Below are 20728 nucleotides of genomic sequence, written 5' to 3'. Positions count from 1 at the left end.
GTTGTTTTTAGTTTTGTAAGGATTAAGTTGTTTGAAAGGGGTTTGGTGGGTATTGTTGTGTTATGTTAATGTGTTGGATCACCCATAAAGTGGTTCATATTTATTCATTTTTTACTTACTGATAAAAAATATTATCTTATTTTTTATATATTTTTTATTTCTTTTATAGTATGAAAAGTTATATAATTTGTCATGAAAAAACGTAATTAAGAAATGAGACTTTAGTAAAAGTGTTCAGTTATATTTTGCAATAAAGTTTAATTTTCATATATATTGTGAGAAAATTGATTTTTAAGGTATCAATAAATAAAAAAGTATATAGTTGAAGTAATTTGTAGGTGAATCAACTTATCTACTATGTTACTAAGAAAAGAAGGCACTAGGTATTTTTATTAAACTATCCAGTCCAAGATTATGGAGACAAAACATAATTTTACCCTGTGAAACCAAGGAATGAAACGTAAGTACTTATAGTGTAAATAAATAATTTTCAAAATAAAAATTCATTTTACTAACAATACTCCTATATTGTATTATATGATTGACATGTTTTAATTAAAAGAAGTTTGTAGGATAAGATTGTTGTTTTTAAAGTTATTTGGGTAATTAAAGATTTAATTCGTTTAGTGGCAAATTCGTCTAAAGTTTCAATGAAGAATAATCTGTTGGATTTTCAACGTGATTAAGTTGTTTTGATATTAATATTCGTATTGGTAGAGTTCTTCATCTTCTTCCTGTTAGATGGGAGTTCCCTTCACCAGGCTGGGTTAAAATTAACGCTGTTAGGGGATGTCCTAGTCTTGCTACTTGTGGAGATATTTTTCGTGGGAGTATGAGGGAGTTTATTGGTGTTTTCTCTGTGTTTCTTGAAGTCCAGAATGCTATGGTTGCTGAGTTTTATGGAGTTATACATGTTATGGAGGAAGCTCAAAAGATGAGACTTACTAATGTCTGGCTTTAATGCGATTCTACCTTGGTTTGTGTTGCATTTACTTCTAGGACTAATGTTCCGTAGATGTTTCGTAATCAATGAAATATTTGTCTTAATTATTGTGGGAAAATCAGGGGTAGGATTACTCATATTTTTCGTGAAGGAAATGTTTGTGCTGATAAGTTGACTAATTTAAAATTTATTCATAGAGAATCATTTCATTGTGGTATAATAGACTTCCATCTAGTATGTTCTTAGATTTCTTTATGAATAGGTATAGTCTACCTATGTATCATTTTTTGTTAACATATGAGTTTTGGTCTAATCCTCCATATATATATATTATTTTTTTTTTTATCAGCAATGAATAAATAAAATTAAAGGGGATACTTCAGGGGTATCCCAACCCATATACAGTAACCAGAAGTGGACTTCCTATATCCACAAGCGAAACTCACCTTTATGTTTGGAGTAGAACAACCTTAAAGTGAGAAAACCCTACCAAAAAATAACCAACATCGGCGACCACCAATTACACATATAGTGGACGCCGTTTCATCGATCGGCGATCATGTTGACCTAAGGAGATCACCGCTTCATCAGCCGGCGATCATGTTGATCTTTGCATACCTACGGCGACCACCGACTACGCACATGGAGATCGCCGGTTAATCGACCGGCGATCATGTTGTCCTTGTAAAACTTCAGCACCCTCCGACTAGGCGTTCATGTTGATCTTTGCATACCTACGGCGACCACCGACTACGCACCTAGAGATTGCCCGTTGATCGACCGACGATCATGTTGTCCTTGTAGAACTTCATCACCCTCCGACTAGGCGATCATGAGCGACCACCGACTATGCTTGCATGGAGATCACCGCTTCATCGACCGGCGATGATGTTGACCTTTGCATAACTTCGACGACCACCGACTACACACGCAAGGAGAACGCCGCTTCCTCGACCGGCGATCATGTTGGCATTTGCATAATTTCGGCGACCATCGACTACTCACGCATGGAGATCGCCGTTTCATCGACCAGCGATCAAGTTGACCTTTGTATAACTTCGGCGACCACCGATTACACACATATGGATAACGCCGCTTCATCGACCGACGATCATGTTGACCTTTGTATAACTTCGACGACCACCCCCTACGCTCACATAGGGATCACCACTTCAACGATCGGCGATCATGTTGACCTTTGCATATCTTCGGCTACCACCGACTACACACATAGGGAGATCACCGCTTCATCGACGGCGATGATGTTGACATTTGCATGTCTTCGGCAACCACCGACTATGCACGCATGGAGATTGCCTCTTCATCGACCGGCGATCATGTTGACCTTCCAACCCAAATTTGAACATCCAATCTTCACATTTAGGCACCTGCATAATCTTAGCCCCTGCGCCACGTTTGTCATAAGCCTAAACATTGCAGTAATTGCTGCCACTACTGACTAGCCACACTTCAGCATTTACCAGCAAAAGCACCTGTCAGCGCCACACAAAGGAATTCTCCACCTATCCCTCTGCCCTGCTTTGCCAGTCTTATTATTGCACCTCAGAATTTCCTCTGTCATTCGTTCCAGCTTATTACAACCTCTCAATACAGATGCCTGGGTTCAAAGTCCAGTCTACAAAAGAGTAATTAAAAGATTTAGTCCTATGTTTAAGCCAAGACCATATACTTTTTTGTATTTTTTTTCTTTTAATAATATTTTTTTTATGTGATGACAGATAATTGTTGTTATTTGAAGTTCAGTCTAATTGAGATGTCAAGTTGCATAATGATACCTAACATAAAAACTTTTATTAAAAAAAATAAAATAAATTTGTAGCTTCAAAATCAAATATTTCTTACTTTCACCCAATTACCGTTCAAGTGAGAGACACGCGCAAATCGTGCCAACATACGGCCCTAAGGGTTGAATGGTGGGTACGGGTCTACAAATGGTGGATTTTGGTCAATCCTTCCATGCATTGTGGACAAACCCTGTAATTAATTCATTAATTAATTAATTATATATATATATATATTACATTTATTATTATTTTTCTTTTTTATCCTCTCTCACCTTTTATTATAGTCCAATTTTAGAGTGTCCATTCATGTGTTTTTATTTATTTCTTTTCTATCTTATTTTGATATAATGTGATAGGAATGAAAGTAAAATAAAAATAATTTGCAACGTTAACACCTGATTTAGTTTAATAGAGTTATAATATATATATATCAAAATATTAAAAAAATTAATTTCTTAGCTTTGTTTGGTTTCTTGGTTATTATGTGCAATCAAATCATCAACACAATATAAAAATAATTTATTTTTTTAATGGTTTTTGGACTTAATATTATAACCATTATAGATGTATCTTCTGAAGTACCCGTCATTCATAACACCTATAAAATTGTTATAATATTATACAACAGTAAGAACACATATGAGTGCACACACCTGCACGGCACACAACCTTATAGTCACAACATATTTGTACAAATAGATACAACATCATTGCACTACTAAAGACACGCTGTTTAAGCGAGTTCACCCCAATTGAAGGACCTTGCTTCCTTAAATAGAAGTTTTTTTTTCACTTAAGCAACATCACATTGCTTAAGCGACACTAGCTTTAGAGGAGAGAGTTGATACAACATCTTTCTCACTTGGATGACCTCTCGTTGAGCAATCATCTTCAGGTATAAAGAATTGATTCAATGACTCCTTTGCTCAAATGCTCATTAATCAGTTGAGCATTAGCTTAAGCGATCACTTGAGTCATGATATTACTTATAAAATCCAACAAGGACCATAATCACCAAGCACATTGCTTTTTCAACTTCTAAGGACTACATTGTTGCTTGAACAACCACACTATTGTTTGAGAGATATTTTCTAGTTGCATGGCCTTATATGTTCTAGAATCTCATACACCATTGTCATACCTCAACACTTGAATGACTTGTCATCCTAGGATTTTCACTTATTCAATAGGGAACAAAATTTTTGATGGATTTGTGCCTTCATGACCGAATTCTATGATTGAATTTTGGAGAGAATTGGCGGAAGCTTCAATGGAGGAGGTGTGCAAGGAGGCTCACATGGAGCTTGTGGTTTCCTTTGAGGTGCATGCTAAGTATGGAGAGTAATAGGTGAGGTCTAATCACTTGAGATAGGTGGAAAGTTGAAGACTACAGTGTCTATCCTAAAGAGGCAAGACAAGAGTGAGAATTGACTCAATATTTTTGGCAACAATTTCACTCATTCATTAATCTTCCAAATACATGAACCAAGCACCTCCTTATATAGGATTAGAGGGTTGATTTTGAACAAGTAGAAAAGGTGGGAAAATTCAAAATAAAATGGGTTTGAATTTGGCACCTAAAATGAGCTCACATGGTGTGTAACATGTGCTCATTTTTAGATCTAATGGGTCGGCCTAGGTTAATTAAGAGTTTTCTAGAAACCCTAATTTAACCTAGGTTGGTCTTTAGATGCCTAATCGAACCCTAATCACAATTAAAGAAAAATACAAGTAAAATTCCTATTCTATTTTGACAAGAAAATAAGTTCTACTCTACACTAGATTTATGACATCTTTGAACATATATTGGGAGGTTTCTCTACCATCAGTAGCTGTATCCAGTCCTCTTGAATCTTCTTTGCCATAGCTTTAGTAGTTGGCCCTGATCTTCTATTTGTTGGGCTTGTACTTGGGCTTTTGCTTGGGTCTTTTCCATCATCCCCTCCCTCTTGAAGAGGTTTTGTCCTCAAATCCAATGCTTATGCCTCTTCATCTTTAATACCTACAAAAGGGGTTAAATCCATAATATTGAAAGTAATATGTACACCATATTTTTCAAGCAGGTCTATTTGATATGCATTATTATTGATTCTTTTGAGGACTTGGAAAAGACCATCTCCTCGGGGACTAAGTTTGAATTTCCTCTTAGTAGGGAATCCATCCAAGCCAAACCCAATGTCTTCCCTAAAAAATTATCTCTCTCTTCCCTTTATAGCTATGTTTCAAGTATTTCTTTGTTTTTTTGCTGTATTTGATCTTTAATCCTCTCATGCATTTTCTTAACAAATTTAGCCTTTGTTACTCCTTCCTTATGCACAAATTCTTGTGGATTAGGTAGAGGTAACAAATCCAAAGGAGTACGAGGATTGAATATATACACAGCTTCAAATGGAGAAATATTAGTAGCTTTATGAACTACTCTATTATATGCAAATTCAATATGGGAAAGGTACTCATCCCTAGTTTTGTGGTTGTCTCTCATGATTGCCCTAGGCATAGTAGAAAGAGATATATTTTCAAATTCATTTTGACCATCCGTTTGAGAATGACAAGAAATTGAAAATTTCAACTTAGTTGCAAGTTTTTCCAAAAGAGTCCTAAAAAAATGGCCTACAAATTTTGGATCTCTATCCGAAACTATGCTTTTAGGTAAACCATGAAGTCTTACCACTTCTCTAAATAAGAGCCTAGAGATTTTGTTAGCATCATCCATTTTATGGCATGAAATAAAATGTGCCATCTTTCTAAACTTATCCATAACCATAAAAATGGAATCAAAACCTCTTGTTGTCTTAGGAAGTTCTAATATAAAATTCATGCTTATGTCTTCCCATGAAGCATTTGCAAAAGGTAAAGGAGTATAAAGTCCATGAGACATTGTCTTAGATTTAGCTTTTAAACAAGAAATGCATCCACGACAATATCTTTGGACATCTTTCCTCATGTGTGGCCAAAAGAATTTTCCTTTTAAAATTTCTAGAGTTTTATCAACTCCAAAATGGCCCATGAGTTCTCCTTCATGAGACTATTTAAGAAGTTTTCTATGTGTTCTTTTACAAAGAAGGAGGCCTGAAGTTTGTTCAGAAAGAAGTATCTTTTCAATTTTATTTTCTTCTTTCTGAATGACCTTGTGTGAAGGAACACTTTTCTCCCACACCTCTTTTTCCTAACGGGTTTTTTCTTGGTTTTCTACTTCTTCTTTTCATCTTTTTTTTTTTCATTTGTACTTGATCCTGTATCACTTGTGAAGGTGATAAGGGACAAAGTACAAACTTCTTTTCTCTATGAGTGAAAGTGATCTCATTGGTAAGACCATTGTGCATAGTTTTCTTATCAATTTGCCATAGTTTACCCAACAAAATATGACAAGCTTCCATGGGAACTACATCACATAAAACTTTGTCTTTATAGTTTCCCACTGAAAATTTGACTTTTTCTTCCTTGTCTATAGTTAATTCCCCATCTTCATTTTTCCATTGAAGTTTGTAAGGTTTAGGATGAGGTATTAATTGTAGATTTAGCTTCTCAACCACACTAGCTAATGACTTTAAGCTCTTGATCTTGCGGTTTTTGTGGTGGTTTTGCGTAAGCTTCAATGGATTGTTGGTGGAACAAGGCTCTCCTAAGAGTGGTGGTAGCCTTGGAGGTGCATGGAGAGTAAGAGAGTGAGAGAGGTTTGGCCAACTCTCTTTGTAGGTGAAAGGTTTGAAGATTAGAGACCTAAATCTTAAGAGATTTTAGGCAAGGGAGTAAGAATGGCACATTTTGGCAGCATTTCATTACTCAAATTAATCTTGAATTTACATGACCCAAGCTCCTCTATATATAGCAAGAGTGGGCTGAATATGAAAAGAGAATTGGAGGGAATTTCAAATGACAAGAACTTTGAAGGATTAAGTACAAACTTCTTTTTCTTGTGGGTGAAGGTAATCTCATTAGTTAGACCATTGTGCAAGGTTTTCTTATCAAATTGCCATGGTCTACCTAATAAGATATGACAAGATTCCATAGGTACTACATCACATAAAACTTTGTCTTTGTAGTTACCTATAGAGAACTTGACTTCCACTTGTTTATCTACACTTAGTTCCCCACTCTCATTGATCCATTGTAATTTGTAAGGTTTAGGATGAGGAACTACTTGTAGATTTAATTTTTCAACCATCCTAGTGCTACAACAATTGCAGCATGATCCACTATCCACAATGAGAGAGCATATATTTTCTAAAACATTGCATCTTGTGTGAAAGATGTTCTCTCTTTGTGTTTCTATGGATGCACTAGGTTGATTATTGAGGGTTCTCCTAATCATCAATAAGTCCCCCTCTAAAGAATTTACCCTCTCATCATCTCCCCCTTCCTCTTCTTTTTCACTAGGCTCATCCCCACCACTAGTGTATTCATCTATTCCTTTTAAGAACCAAGATCTTTGGTTTGGACATTGTGCTTGCACATGTCCTCTTCCAAAGCATTTAAGACATTTGGTGTCCCTAGCACGAATGGGTGGAGTGAAGGTATCCTTTATTAAAGGTTTGGTAGTTTCTTTTGGTTTCTCTTTAGATGAACTATCTGCCCTTTTAAAATCTCTCTTGGGATAGGAGTTAGGATATGAACCTACTCTTTGACTTGAAGTTTTTCTTAAATGTTGTTGTTCAACTTTAATGCAAAGTTGAACCAAATCATTCAAGTCTTGATAAGGTAGAAGTTCAACCCTATCTCTTATCTCAAGATTGAGCCCACTTAGGAATCTAGCTATGGTGGTGACCTCATCCTCTCTAATAAAGGCTCTCATCATATAAAGCTCCATCTTTTGTCTATACTCTTCTACACTCATATTTCTTTGTTGGAATCTTTGGAGCTTGGCCATTAACTTCCTATTGTAGTAGGAGGGTATGTGGCGGCGTCTTAGGGCTCTCCTAAGGTCATTCCAATATTCTATGGGAGGTTCCCTATGAAGACGCCTATCTCTTTCTATAGATGTCCACCAATACATAGCATTTCCTTGAAAACTAAGAGTGGCTAAGGGCACTTTCCTTTCTTCATTCACTCTATGGCAAACAAAAAGTTGCTCTACCTTCATTTCCCAATCTAGGTATACTTCTACATCTTCTTTGCCATGGAAATGAGGTAGGTCTACCCTAACCTCTCTTGGGCTTTCTTGCTCTTTTCTTCTATTTCTCCTAGGGGGTGGTTGATAATAGTAATTTATTCTAAGACTTCCCTCCCCAAGAGAATCATGATCTTTAGAGCTAGATGCATGAGAATGTAATTTTTTTGAATTTTGAGAATTCTCATCCTTTGTTTTAGTTAATTCATTAATTTTGGCCTCATTCTCCAATTGTCTATATGAAATTAATTGAACGTCCTTGGAAAGTTGTTTTAAAAGAGATTTTAAGGACTTCATATGACTTTCAATAGATTTAGAGGAGTGAGAAGTCATGACTAAAACTTTGTGTTTAGAAGTGCTTTACTTCAAGAAAGAAAAGGAAAGTTAATGAAGGTAGCTTTCCAGGTAAGAGAGGTGAGTCACTAAGGACTACTTAAGTACCAAATCTTGCCTTAGCCAAAAACTATCCCTCAAAAACTTTACACAATTCTTTTTCTAAGTAAATTACTTAGAACACAATGAGGATGGAGAAATCAAATTTTATGCAAGAAAAACGATGCAAAGCTATTTAACAAATAAAGCAATTTATCAAAGCTTTAAACAAAGATAAGGGTAAGAAAATTGAAGCAAGACTAAGCAAAGATTAACGTAGAGAAATCTAGCTAACACAATTAACAAAGCCTAATCTACAAAGCTTAAACTAGTCGTTTCCTAGGTGAGGCTTCTTAGACACTTTGAGCCTTTGAAGACACACTCACCGTCTAATTCGTGATTAATCCACTAATTAACGAAAGTGAAATTTAATTACAACTCAAGAAATGCAAAGAAATTGTATTACACAAATTTAATTTCAGCTTGCTAAGCTCCTTTGGCTTGTTTTTGCTCTTCTTTGTTGTGTCCTTCAAAGTGTATGGTTTGTTTTTGGTATTTGTATTTGCTGCTGCTCCTTACCTTGAACCTCTTATGATTTAAGCAATTAAATTCTCCAAAACAGTACCTACTAAGTAGAGCTAGACTCTCCTCAAGTCAGTTTCCACTTAACAAACACCAATTGAAATTTATCCACCAACAATATAGAGATCAAGAAAAGAAAGCAAGAAACAATTAAATTTTAAAAACAGCACCACAGTAATTGGATTTAATGATATGACACAACTAGAAAGAGTTCAGAATGATATTGGACAAGCAAAATAAAAAAATAGGCACTCAACAAAGGTTGGCACACAAAAGGAACCTAAAGAATGACACTAGAATTGATTTGAAAAACCAAAACAACACTACTGGAAAATTTCAGGTTTAGAAAGCGAGACTTAAAATATTTATGCTGAGCTGGCTATTTTTAATTTTCTTCTGAAAATTTAAACACAAATAATTCATAATCTTAGCAAACTTTTGGCTCTGAAATCACAGCAAAAACATGCACCAATTAATTATGATAAAGTTTTCAAAATCAATGTCCAATTACCGCCAGTTTTTAGCCCCAGAATGCACACTTTTTTTGAGTGATTTATCTTTTTTTTTCTATTTTTCCTTTTCAACTAATTCTTTTTTTCTTCTTTTTCTAACACTTCAAACCACTGAAATCCAGAATCTCATAATTTTATTGCAACGTATTTAATTTTCATAACACAAAACAGCCAGAACAGAATTTGTAAAAACAGAGGATTCCTAATTCTGGAATTAAAAACAAAATGAGAAACTACAAAAACACAATGGAATGAATGTTATAGGAATTTGTATGGATCTAGCATACAAATATGAACTCAAACTAAAAGGAAAAATGCACCAAAGGAACAAATCAATTCAGAATTCAAATTAAACACTCAAATCAAAACAAGAAACAAATGAATCAAGAAAAGTACTACTAAGATTTCTTGACATTCTTGGAAATAAAATGACTCAAGAACATCATATGAACCGAATAGAAATTCAAACAAGACTAAAGTAACCTAAAATCAAAACAACAACACAATTCACCATAGATACCTACACAAAAATTGAAAATAAGGTGCTCAAGAACAAATTGAACAATTTCTACCGATTGAAATGCTTAGAATAGCATCTAAATCAAATTAAAAATGTAAAAACAGCAAGACAACATGAACAAGAGATGAACAACATGAAGATAAGAAGAACTCAAACAGAAAAATGAAAAGAGACACTTATCTCTTGAAGACCATAGCTCTAGATACCAAATGATGACTTTGAGCTCTTGATCTTGCGGTTTTTGTGGTGGTTTTGCGTAAGCTTCAATGGATTGTTGGTGGAACAAGGCTCTCCTAAGAGTTGTGGTAGCCTTGGAGGTGCATGAAGAGTAGGAGAGTGAGAGAGGTTCGGCCAACTCTCTTTGTAGGTGAAAGGTTTGAAGATTAGAGACCTAAATCTTAAGAGATTTTAGGCAAGGGAGTAAGAATGGCACATTTTGGCAGCATTTCATTACTCAAATTAATCTTGAATTTACATGACCCAAGCTCCTCTATATATAGCAAGAGTGGACTGAATATGAAAAGAGAATTGGAGGGAATTTCAAATGACAAGAACTTTGAAAGTGGCGCCCATTTTTAGACTTAGCACATGGAGCACATGTAGCATATTTAACATGTGATGGAAAACATTTAGCACATGTTAAATATGAAATATGTGGAAAATGTGCCTTAGTTAAAAACATAACCGGCCTTAGTTAAAATTAGGTGTTTTAGAAATCCTAATTTAACCAAGGTTGGTTTTTAGGTGCCAAATTTCATCTAAGGAAAAATTACAAATAAAATTCCTAATCTAATTTTGACAAGAAATTAAAATCTAATCTACACTAGAGTTTATGACATGTAGAATGTGTCCTCTTGACCCCTCTTTGACTATGACTCTAGTGGTTGCCTCAATGTAGCATTTTGGTGGCCTCTCAAAGGGTTGGTGCTAGGGCCTCTTCCATCACTAGTGCTACAACAATGGCAGGAAGAGCCACTATGCACAATGGAAGAACAAACATTTTCTAAAACTTTACATCTTGTATGGAAAATGTTCTCTCTTTGTGTCTCTTGGTTCACACTAGATTGGTTGTTGAGGGTTCTTCAAATCATCATTAACTCCCCCTCACATGGATAAGCTCTCTCATTATTTTCTTTTTCTTCCTTTCTAATTCTCCTAGTTTGAGGTTGATAATATTCATTCATTTTAAGGTTTTTCTCATCATATGAATCACTCTACCTAGAGCTAGATGTATGTGAAGATTTTTATTTTATTTTTTTGGTGTATTCATTCTTTTCTTTAACAAGTTTCAACTCTTCTTCTAATTTATAAAAATGAGCATTCCTTTCTTTTAGTTGGGCCTCATGTCGCAATTGTCTATATGATAGTGATTGAAAGTCTCTGGCTAATTGTTTTAAAAGAAATTTTGTAGACTCTCTATCACTTTCATGTGAACTACAAGAACGAGAAGACATGTTTAAAGTTATGTGTTAAAAGTAAGCTACCACAAGAAAGATAGGTGGAGTAATGTAGGTAGATTCCCAGGAAAGGGAGGTGGATCACTTGGATCACTTAAGTACAAAGCCTTTCCTAGCCAGATTCTATCCTCCAAGACTTTCACAAACCTTTTTCTAAGTAATTCACTTAGAGCACAATCAAGAATGAAAACACAAGTTTATGCAGGAAAACAAGAATGCAAAAACAATTAAACACAATTGATAATTGCTAACTAGAAAGCTTTAAACTAGGCAAATCCTAAAGGTGAGGCTTCTTGGCACTTAGAACCTCAAAGACACACGCACCGTCTAATGCGCAATTAATCCACTAATTGATCATGGTTATGCAAGAAACAACTCAAAGAAAATACAATGACAATTAAAACAACAGTTTTTTTTAAGCACCAAAAATTTTAAATCCCAGTCTATGCATTCCTTCTTTTTGCACTCCTTTTTTTTTGCACTCCCTCTTTGTGTATATTTTGGTACAAACTTGTTGTTGTCCCCTTGTTAAGCCTCTTAAGGATATTCAACTTTGAGTATTCAAATCTGCACCTCTTTGAGTGATAAGGATTCTCATAGAAAATTGTTAGCTCCAAACTCAACAAGGCCCTTTCGAAATACTTCTACCAAGAAAGAGGTCAACAAAATTTTAAAGCAACAAAAGTTTCAATCTAAAATTGGACTACAACAAAGAGAGTAGATATGTGACAAAACTTGAAAGAGTATTGAATGAAAATGACAAGCAAACAAAATAAGGCACTCAATAAAAGGTGGCACACAAATTGAACCTAAAGAATGGTACTAGATTTGGATTAAGAAAACCAAAACAACAGTACTGAAAATTTGAGGTGTAAAAATGTGTGACTTAAAAAAATTATGTTGAGCTGGATAATTCAAATTTGAATTTGAAATTTAAACCACAGAAAGTTCAATGTCTTAGCTCAAATTTGGCGTTGGAATCACACCAAAACAGTGCGCCTCTTAATTGTGATAAATTTTTCAAATCTACTGCCACTTCACCGTTTTTTTTTTCGCGCCAGAATTGCACACTGATTGTATTTGATTTATCATTTTTTTTGTATTTTGAATTTTGATTCATTTTTTTTTATCTTTTTTCTAACACTTCAATCTACTCAGATCCAGAGTTTCAAAATTTGTCTCCAACGAAATTAATTTTCATAAACAATTTCAGCCAGCACTGATTCAGTGAAACAGAGGAAACCTATTATGGAATTAAAAACAACATTGAGAAACTTCAAAGACACATTGGAATGGATGTATATGAACTTGTATGGATCTAGCAAACAAGCATGAACTCAAAATTTAAAAATAAAAAATGCACCAAAGGCTCAAAAACAGAATTATAAAACTGCACTAGATTTTAAAATCAAACAACCAAAACTATCAATAAAAAGTACTACAGAGAATTGATGACATTTTAGGAGAAACATGACTTGACAAAACTTGTATGGATTCAAAAATCAAAATGACTCAAACACAATTAATTTGCATCGATTAAAACAGCATGAAAGACTCAATTAAATAAAAAAAAGAACAACAAACACAAAACTCCATGGAATCCTAATCAAATTTGCACACGGATTGCTCAAGCTCAATTAAGCAAGATGCACCGATTGAAATTTCCAAACAGCATACAAATTCAAAACGATAATTAAAAACAACAAGATAATAAGGAAGTGATGAACAACACGAAATACAGAACAACACAAAAATTAAAATGAAGAGAAGGCACACTTAGCTCTTGAAGAACCATGGCTCATGATACCAAATGATGGATTTGTGCCTACATGACCGAATTCTTTGATTGAATTTTGGAGAGGATTGGAGGAAGCTTCAATGAAGGAGGCGTGTAAGGAGGCTCACATAGAGCTTGTGGTTTCCTTGGAGGTGCATGCTAAGTATGGAGAGTGATAGGTGAGGCCTAATAACTTGAGCTAGGTGGAGAGTAGAAGACTAAAATGTCTATCCTAACAAGGCAAGACAAGAGTGAGAATTGACTCAATATTTTGGCAGCAATTTCACTCATTCATTAATCTTCCAAATACATGAACCAAACACCTCTTTATATAGGATTAGAGGGCCAGATTTGAACAAGTAGAAAAGGTGGGAAAATTCAAATAAAATGGTTTTGAATTTGGCGCCTAAAATGAGCTCACATGGAAGATGTGACATGGTGTGTAACATGTGCTCATTTTTAGATCTAATGGGTCGACCTAGGTAAATTAGGAGTTTTCTAGAAACCCTAATTTAACCTAGGTTGGTCTTTAGCTGCCTAATCCAACCCTAATCACAATTAAAGAAAAATACAAGTAAAATTCCTATTATATTTTCACAAGAAAATAAATTCTACTCTACACTAGATTTATGGCATCTTGGAACATATATTGGGAGGTTTCTCTACCATCAGTAGATGTATCCAGTCCTTTTGAATCTTCGTTGCCATAGCTCTAGTAGTTGGCCCTAATCTTCTATTTGTTGGGCTTTTACTTGTGATGACTTTGAGCTCTTGATCTTGCGGTTTTTGTGGTGGTTTTGGCGGAAGCATTCACGGATTGAGGTGAAATAAGGCTCTCCTAGGAGTTGTGTAAGCCTTAAAGGTGCATGAAGAGTATGAAGATGGGAGAGGTTCAGCCAACTCTCCTTGAGGTGAAAGAATTGAAGATTAACGACCTAAATCTAAAGAGATTTGAGGCAAGGGAGTATGAATGGCACAAATTTGGCAGCATTTCAATACTCAAAATAATCTTGGATTTACATGAGGTAGGCTCATCCTTAAATAGCCTATGAGGACCGGAAATGCACATGTAAATGAAGGGAAAATGCTAGCCAAATTACATGCAATTGTGAGCACATGGAAGCACATGAGAGCACATGGAAAATGTGAGCACATGGTGCGCCTAGCTTTCACATGGCCGGCCTAGGTTAGTTTAGTAGGTTCTAGAAACCGTAAACTAACTTAGGTAAACCTAGCTTAATCCTAATTGCAAATTAGACAAATTAACAAAAGTAAATTCTACAGTATTTGGGCAAGAAAATAAGGCTATGCTACACTTGATGTTGGGCTTTCTTGGAACATGTAAAGATAGTTTTCCCTTCCATCCGTGGCCTTGTTCCAATCTTCATCAAGTCTCTTGGTCATTGCCCTTGTGGTTGGCCCTAGACATCCTTGTGGTTGACCTTCATTTAAGGTGGTCCTTGGCCCTCTTCCATCAACTTGGGCTTGTGCTTAGGTCTTTTCCATCAATTCTCTTGGCATCTCCCTCACTCAAGCGACAAGCCATAACTTGAGTGATATATTTGCGTCCATGATAACACTTTAAGTGACATTGAACTATATATGCAATGATGATTCATCATTTTCCCATCGCTTGAATGATCACTACAAAAAAAAATCACTTTTAGCGACCATCAAATTCGGTCGCTAAAAGCACTATAATCGGTCGCTAAACATATCTGCGACCGAAATGACCACCAAATAAAGATGGAAGCGAAAACCCTAGTCGCAAAGCATCTAGTGACCGAATTATAAAGTGGTCGCAAATTTGCGGTTGAAATTTTGGTGGTTAAATCGGTCGCAGACAATTTGGTTACCAAAATTCAGGAACCAAATAAGCGACCACCATTTTCGGTGGCTAAATAAGTCACAGAAAATTTGGTCACCAAATTCAGAACCAAATTAGCGACCACTATTTTCGGTGACTAAATCAGTGGTTGAAATAGAAGGTGTTAACGATCACCATTTTCGATCGCTAATAATTAAAATATTTTTTTTAATTACAGCGACCAATTCTCTTTCGGTCGCTATATATCAGCTTTGTAGATATAGCCACCAAATCAATTTTGGTGACTATTTTTATATATATTATTAATACCTATTTAAAATTATTACTATCTTTCTTTTAAATTTTAACTTTTAGTTCTTAAATGCATTAGGTTATTGAATTTAAAATTATATTTACAACTTAAACCTATGGATTTTACTCCACATTAATTTCAATTATCCATAAAACTAGGGTTAAACTGAAATGATATAGATTATTCTTGAAGAGAGACTGAGGTAGAAGAATATAGACAAAAATATTTAAATATATACATGATGATTAATTATTAATTAATTGGTAAACAGATTTGATTAATGTTTTGTATGAATAAAATATTCCTTTTATTCCTTCATTGTAACTCTCTTATTTTTTTGATTCTTTAACTTTTTTTTTGTTATGTTCTTGGTTAATTTAAAAAAATTTGAAACAGTTTATTTCGGCACATTGAAATACTTCAGTTGTAACATATATTTAAAAACTAAACTAACCATTTTATATATCTTGCTAGAAACAAAATACAAATAATTTGTTTTCGGTGAAATTTATTATAGTTAAAAAAAATATTAGTGTAAAAGAAAATAAATATTCATATATGTAAAAAAAAACTTAATTAGACTAACAATCTGAAATATTTTCAATTTTGAATGTTACATTTGTATAAATAAAGCACAAATACATTAAGTAAACTTATTCAGTTATTTTACTTTCAACCATTAAACTTAATACAACAACGTATTTTATATACATTAATTATCAAGTCATTGATTACTCTTATAACATAATATAATTGATTTACTTCACTTTAGAAATATAAAACTTTAATAAAAATATTAAGTAAAGCATAAATTAAATAAATAAAACTTAAAACCGTACACTATGCATATTCTTCAATCTACTTCTTAAGTTTCTCAAAATGATGCATGTAGGTGCATGTAGCTGCACACCTAATGAGTGAATGAAACTAACCTTTCCTCATTATTTTATTTATATAACTCATCCTCCTTTTCCACTTTTTGGCATACATTTGATTCCATCTAAATAAATAATTAATTAAATAAGTAAGAAAGTAACCTCACCCGTCAGTTTTCCTAACCTTGTGTTCTGCATATATCCCTATTTCCGAATTCATTCACGTTTAGTCAAATTGAATTTTAACTTTGAAAACAGAGACATCATGAGAGGAAAACCAACACTAGCTCAACTTATTCCCTATCTATCTACCAAACATAAAATAAATTCCCCAAACTCAACAATCTTATAACCCAACAAAATTATACTATGAGTAAATTAAATGTTATATTAAATATAGTTTTTTAAATGATAATTAAAAATCACTAATTATGGAATGTAAAAAATGGTTATTGCTAAATTACCTATATATTAATGCTTACATGCACAAATCCTCACCTAATAGTTTCTTCCACTTAATTTACACTTCTGAGTATGGATTGGAAGAAATAGTAGTCATCTAAAATCCTTTTATTTCTACTTTCCTCCCTTACATCTGCGTATTAATCTAATCCCCAAAAGGTTCCAAAATGAGAAACTCTCTGTAGTTTTTTTTTTTCTTCAGGTCTTCTGTTTCATATTATTCAGTTTTCAACATCAAGTGCAAACAAAATCCACCATTGAAGCATGCAAGGAGTCAGTTTCAAATTGTCAGCTAAAATCACCTGCCGGATCCACACAGAATTGTATCAAGTTTTTGAACTTCCTATACTATTCAATAAATCAATTGAATTGTCAATTCCAGCCAGCATTATAAGAAAATTAAAAGTGAAAACTGCACTAAATAACTAATGATTTTCACACTATAATCAAAGGCTTAAAAAAAACAACAAACACCAGCTGCTGCAGGTTTCTAAAAACTACAACATTCAAGAATGAACCAATTCACCGAATCAAATACTAAAATTTGCACCGAAATTAGTGTTCTGTTTCAACAGCTCCAGGATTGAATCAATTATGCAGAGAACCAACACTCAGATACAAATGCACTAATCTATACTTATAACATTTGAGGGAGCACAAACATGCAAGTTTCTCCACGTGTCACTCTCACGATTTTTTGAAAAAAAAAACAAAAAATGAAATTTACCAGAAGAAGAAAACATTACACGTGGCAGATTGTGAGGCTTGGGAAGAAAACGAGCCACGAGCCCATGGTTCTGCTGGGCCAAAATGAGTGAACAAGCCCAATATCTATAGGTGGAGGAAAAATTAGGGTTTCTGAGAATGTGTTTTTTGTGTGCCTAGCAATGGCTTTTCCAGAAGTGTGTACGGCTCTGCAAATGCCGATTCCAGCAGTTGTGCAGAACAATGACAGAGCACCCTTCAGGTAATGTTTTGAATTTCAATTTCAATTTCTGCTTTTTAGTGTCGCTTTCCCCATTCTCTGTATCTCTGAAACCTAATTACTATCCTTTACTCCTTTTCACCAATTCGGTAACTTCAGAGATGCCGTATTTGAAAGCTTTTTTCCCCAAAACACCACTATTTTTCACTATATATACCGTGTATTTTTCACTAGGGTTGAGTTCGTGTTCTAGGGTTGTAAGCCTTTTCATTGCTCTTTATTTTTTCCTTTCTGATATTTTGTTCTTTTGATTTGTTCATCTGTTCACCGTATTTCTCATTTTTCGCTTTTTGTTCATCTTATCCAACTTATTCAATGTGTTTGTTTTTCATCATTACTGTTAGTTCAAAGATGGCAAACAGTTCCTCCATGCATTCAAACACGCGTTGCAACTCAACTGTTCAAGTTGTATTCATTACTGTTTTTGTTCTCTGTTTTTTTTTATCAAAGTTGCAAACTTTGATCTTCTCTGCCATCCTTTCATGCTTTTTCTCAATTTTATCGGTCTTTGGTTCTCTGTTTCTGATCAAAGGTAATTTCTTTTTGAATTTGAATTGTCCATTGTTATTGTTTTTGAATTTTATTAGACTTTATTGTGTATGCTGCATTTGAAGAAGTGTCTGAATATCAGTTTGAAGAACATGTTGTTGTTGCTGCTTAATGTGTAGCCTGCATTTGATCTTCAATGTGTAGGATCAAAGATAGGAGAATATTGTTTTTTGGTCTTTGGTTCTCTCTTTCTGAAATAAAAAAAACTTTCTTACTAACATGCAAAAGTTTTCTTAAATTTATTGTTCTCGGTTCTTTTTATCAAAGTTTCGAACTTTGATCTTCTTTGCCATCCTTTCATTTTTTTGTTTTGTCAATATGTTTTCTCATGTTTTTTATCACTTTTTTTTTTTATCTTTGGTTCTGTGTTTATGATAAAAAAGCTTTGTTTCTCACATGCAAAAACTTTTTTAAATTTCTTTTTGTTTTTGTTTTCTTTGTTTTTTTTTATCAAAGTTACAAACAATATTAGATGTGCACAAATCCCTCTCCTTCGTCACACGCATTGAAACAACACCGTACTCGCTTCCACCACCTCTCCAACCTTCAACCTCCCCATTAAAACATGCAACACAACAAGAAAAATCTATTTGGTTTCAAAACAAAAAAAATACAAAAACAAAAATCTATTTTATATATAATCTTCAATTACAATATAAATGCATAAATCGTATCAAAACACATAAATCACATACTAACCTAGACAATGACAAAGATAGAGTTGAAGGCAATGCAAAACAACACCGTCGAAGATCGTTGTGTCGTGCGCCAAGTTGTGCATTCTCATTCTCTTTCTATCACAATAACATTTTTGTTTAAGAAAAATGAAGAAAAGTAGAAAAATGAAGAATGAGAGAAGCCGGAGAAAACAAAAGAGGGGAAAAAATTGGATTTTTTTTCTTTTAATTTTAATTATAAAAAGTAAATGTTATTACTATTATTATTATTAAAATAAACAATTACATTTAGCCACCAAAAGAAATTCGGTGGCTAAAAATAAACGTATTTGGTGACTGATTCGGTGGCAAAATTAAACAATTATATTTAACGACCAAAAGAAAATCGGTGACTAAAAAATAAACATATTTGCTGACTAATTCGGTGACAGAAAATAAACAATTATATTTAACAACCGAAATAAAATCGGTGGCTAAAAAATAAACATATTCGGTCGCTAATTCGGTCGCAAATATATTTTTCAGAATTTATTCAAAACAGCCGCCACTTTAGCGATCGATGGTTTTGTCACTTTCATGTTCGATCACTGATTCAGTCGCAAAACTAACTAATATCATTAACAATTCTTCATTTGCTATTTCGGTCGCAAATTTGACACTAAGAATATTCGGTAACTATTTCGGTTGCAAATTGCGACTACTTATTTTCGGTCGCTGAATTCGGTGACTAAATTGTTATTTTCTTGTAGTGGATATCAATCCATAAAATCACATTTCAAAATAGAGAATTACAACATATGTACTTCAACATATATACTATGTTTAAAGCATGCCAAATTTTCATTTGAAGTGCTTAATAAAACTTTATAATATTTTTACTTTTAAAACCTTACCTTGAACTTTCTTGCACAAACTTGTATAATTATACTCCAATATAGATATATTCATACAAGAATAGTGCATTTCCCACTTCTATTTCAATATCCAAATCTCTTAGGTGAAAATAAAGTATCTTCTAATAAAACTTTTTTTTTTATACTTTTAAAGATTCAAATATTTTATTGAAACACTTACATTAATTAAAAATCTAATAAAATTATCCTAATAAATAACTTCAATCTTAATAATTTTATATTTTTTTAATAACATATGAATTTAAAAAATATAAAAAATAAACATTTATAATATATTTATAGCTATTATTTTATTTATTTATTTATTTTAAAATTAATCATTAAATTTTGTACATCTTATCATAAAGTTATTATAATTGTTATTCCAAGTGTAAGTGTATCTCACATTGATACAACCCAAGTAGCTACGAAGATGACCAAAGAAGCAAAAGACAAAACACATTGTGAATAGTCATCTTAACGACCAATTCATAACCCCACAATCGATCACATGGACCTCACCAGAGGAGCTGAGCATAAACCATCACACCAATTATTCTTCCTTTTTGTCTTCTTACAAGATACAAATATGTTGTAAATAATTTGGGCCTTCTTTAGGGGTCCAAATAGCAAAGATAGGCTAGAATAAGGTGCCTTTAGCATAATAGGGGGTGTGGGTAGCATTTTAGCTTGTTCCTAGCCCTTTTGGAAGACATTTTGACCTAGTTTCTAGAAGGACAAGCCTAAGGTGCGGGTTTGAGTCAAACCCTAAGACTGTCCATTTTTTCCCTTTTCCTATCCTACCCCTTTAGCTTATTCTCCAAGGCTCCTTCACCTATAAATAGGAGGTCTACCTAGTGTATTTTTCAAGTTGAAATTAATAGAAGAAGAGTTGCTCTATACAATTTGTGTGAGGTGTTAGTGAGGTTTGAATTCCTCTTAGCATTTAGGTCTTATCTTGTGAGTATTGAGAGCTCTTAAGTGGTGGCTATCATCATTTATCTTGGAGGCCAATCACACTCCAAGTGTCGTGTTCCACTTCTCAAATCCATCACATAAGCTTTCTTCTTCCTTCATCTATTCTTCCATTGT

The 20728-nt window shown here is 33.8% G+C and overlaps 1 protein-coding gene across 1 annotated transcript; it reads right to left on the bottom strand.

Annotated features, from left to right (window-relative positions):
• Positions 1-4727: 4727 nt before the first annotated feature.
• On the bottom strand, positions 4728-16290 carry LOC150025858 (uncharacterized). Its single transcript, XM_090304778.1, has 4 exons — positions 16238-16290; positions 6642-7997; positions 5906-6009; positions 4728-4750 (listed from the first exon to the last, which is right to left on the bottom strand). Exons 1-4 carry the CDS (start codon positions 16288-16290, stop codon positions 4728-4730), a joined length of 1536 nt encoding a protein of 511 aa, XP_090160904.1.
• Between the last annotated feature and the right edge of the window lie 4438 nt (positions 16291-20728).

The sequence above is a fragment of the Phaseolus vulgaris genome, chromosome 7 (genome assembly GCF_051622355.1).
Source record: "Phaseolus vulgaris cultivar YP4 chromosome 7, ASM5162235v1, whole genome shotgun sequence".
Lineage (NCBI taxonomy): Eukaryota > Viridiplantae > Streptophyta > Magnoliopsida > Fabales > Fabaceae > Phaseolus > Phaseolus vulgaris.
Note: the sequence above shows the minus strand (reverse complement) of the source record. Positions and strands in the feature narration are given on the sequence as shown.

What these genes read in the sequence shown, in the direction of transcription:
- LOC150025858 (XM_090304778.1), bottom strand. Translation starts at nt 16,290, where the DNA reads ATGAATTCGGAAATAGGGATATATGCAGAACACAAGGTTAGGAAAACT. An exon ending in AAAAAGAAGTTTGTACTTAA is followed by an intron (nt 6,010 to 6,641) that starts TCCTTCAAAGTT and finishes GTTTGTACTTTG; the next exon opens with TCCCTTATCACCTTCACAAG. An exon ending in AAACCCGTTAGGAAAAAGAG is followed by an intron (nt 4,751 to 5,905) that starts GTGTGGGAGAAA and finishes CCCCTTTTGTAG; the next exon opens with GTATTAAAGATGAAGAGGCA.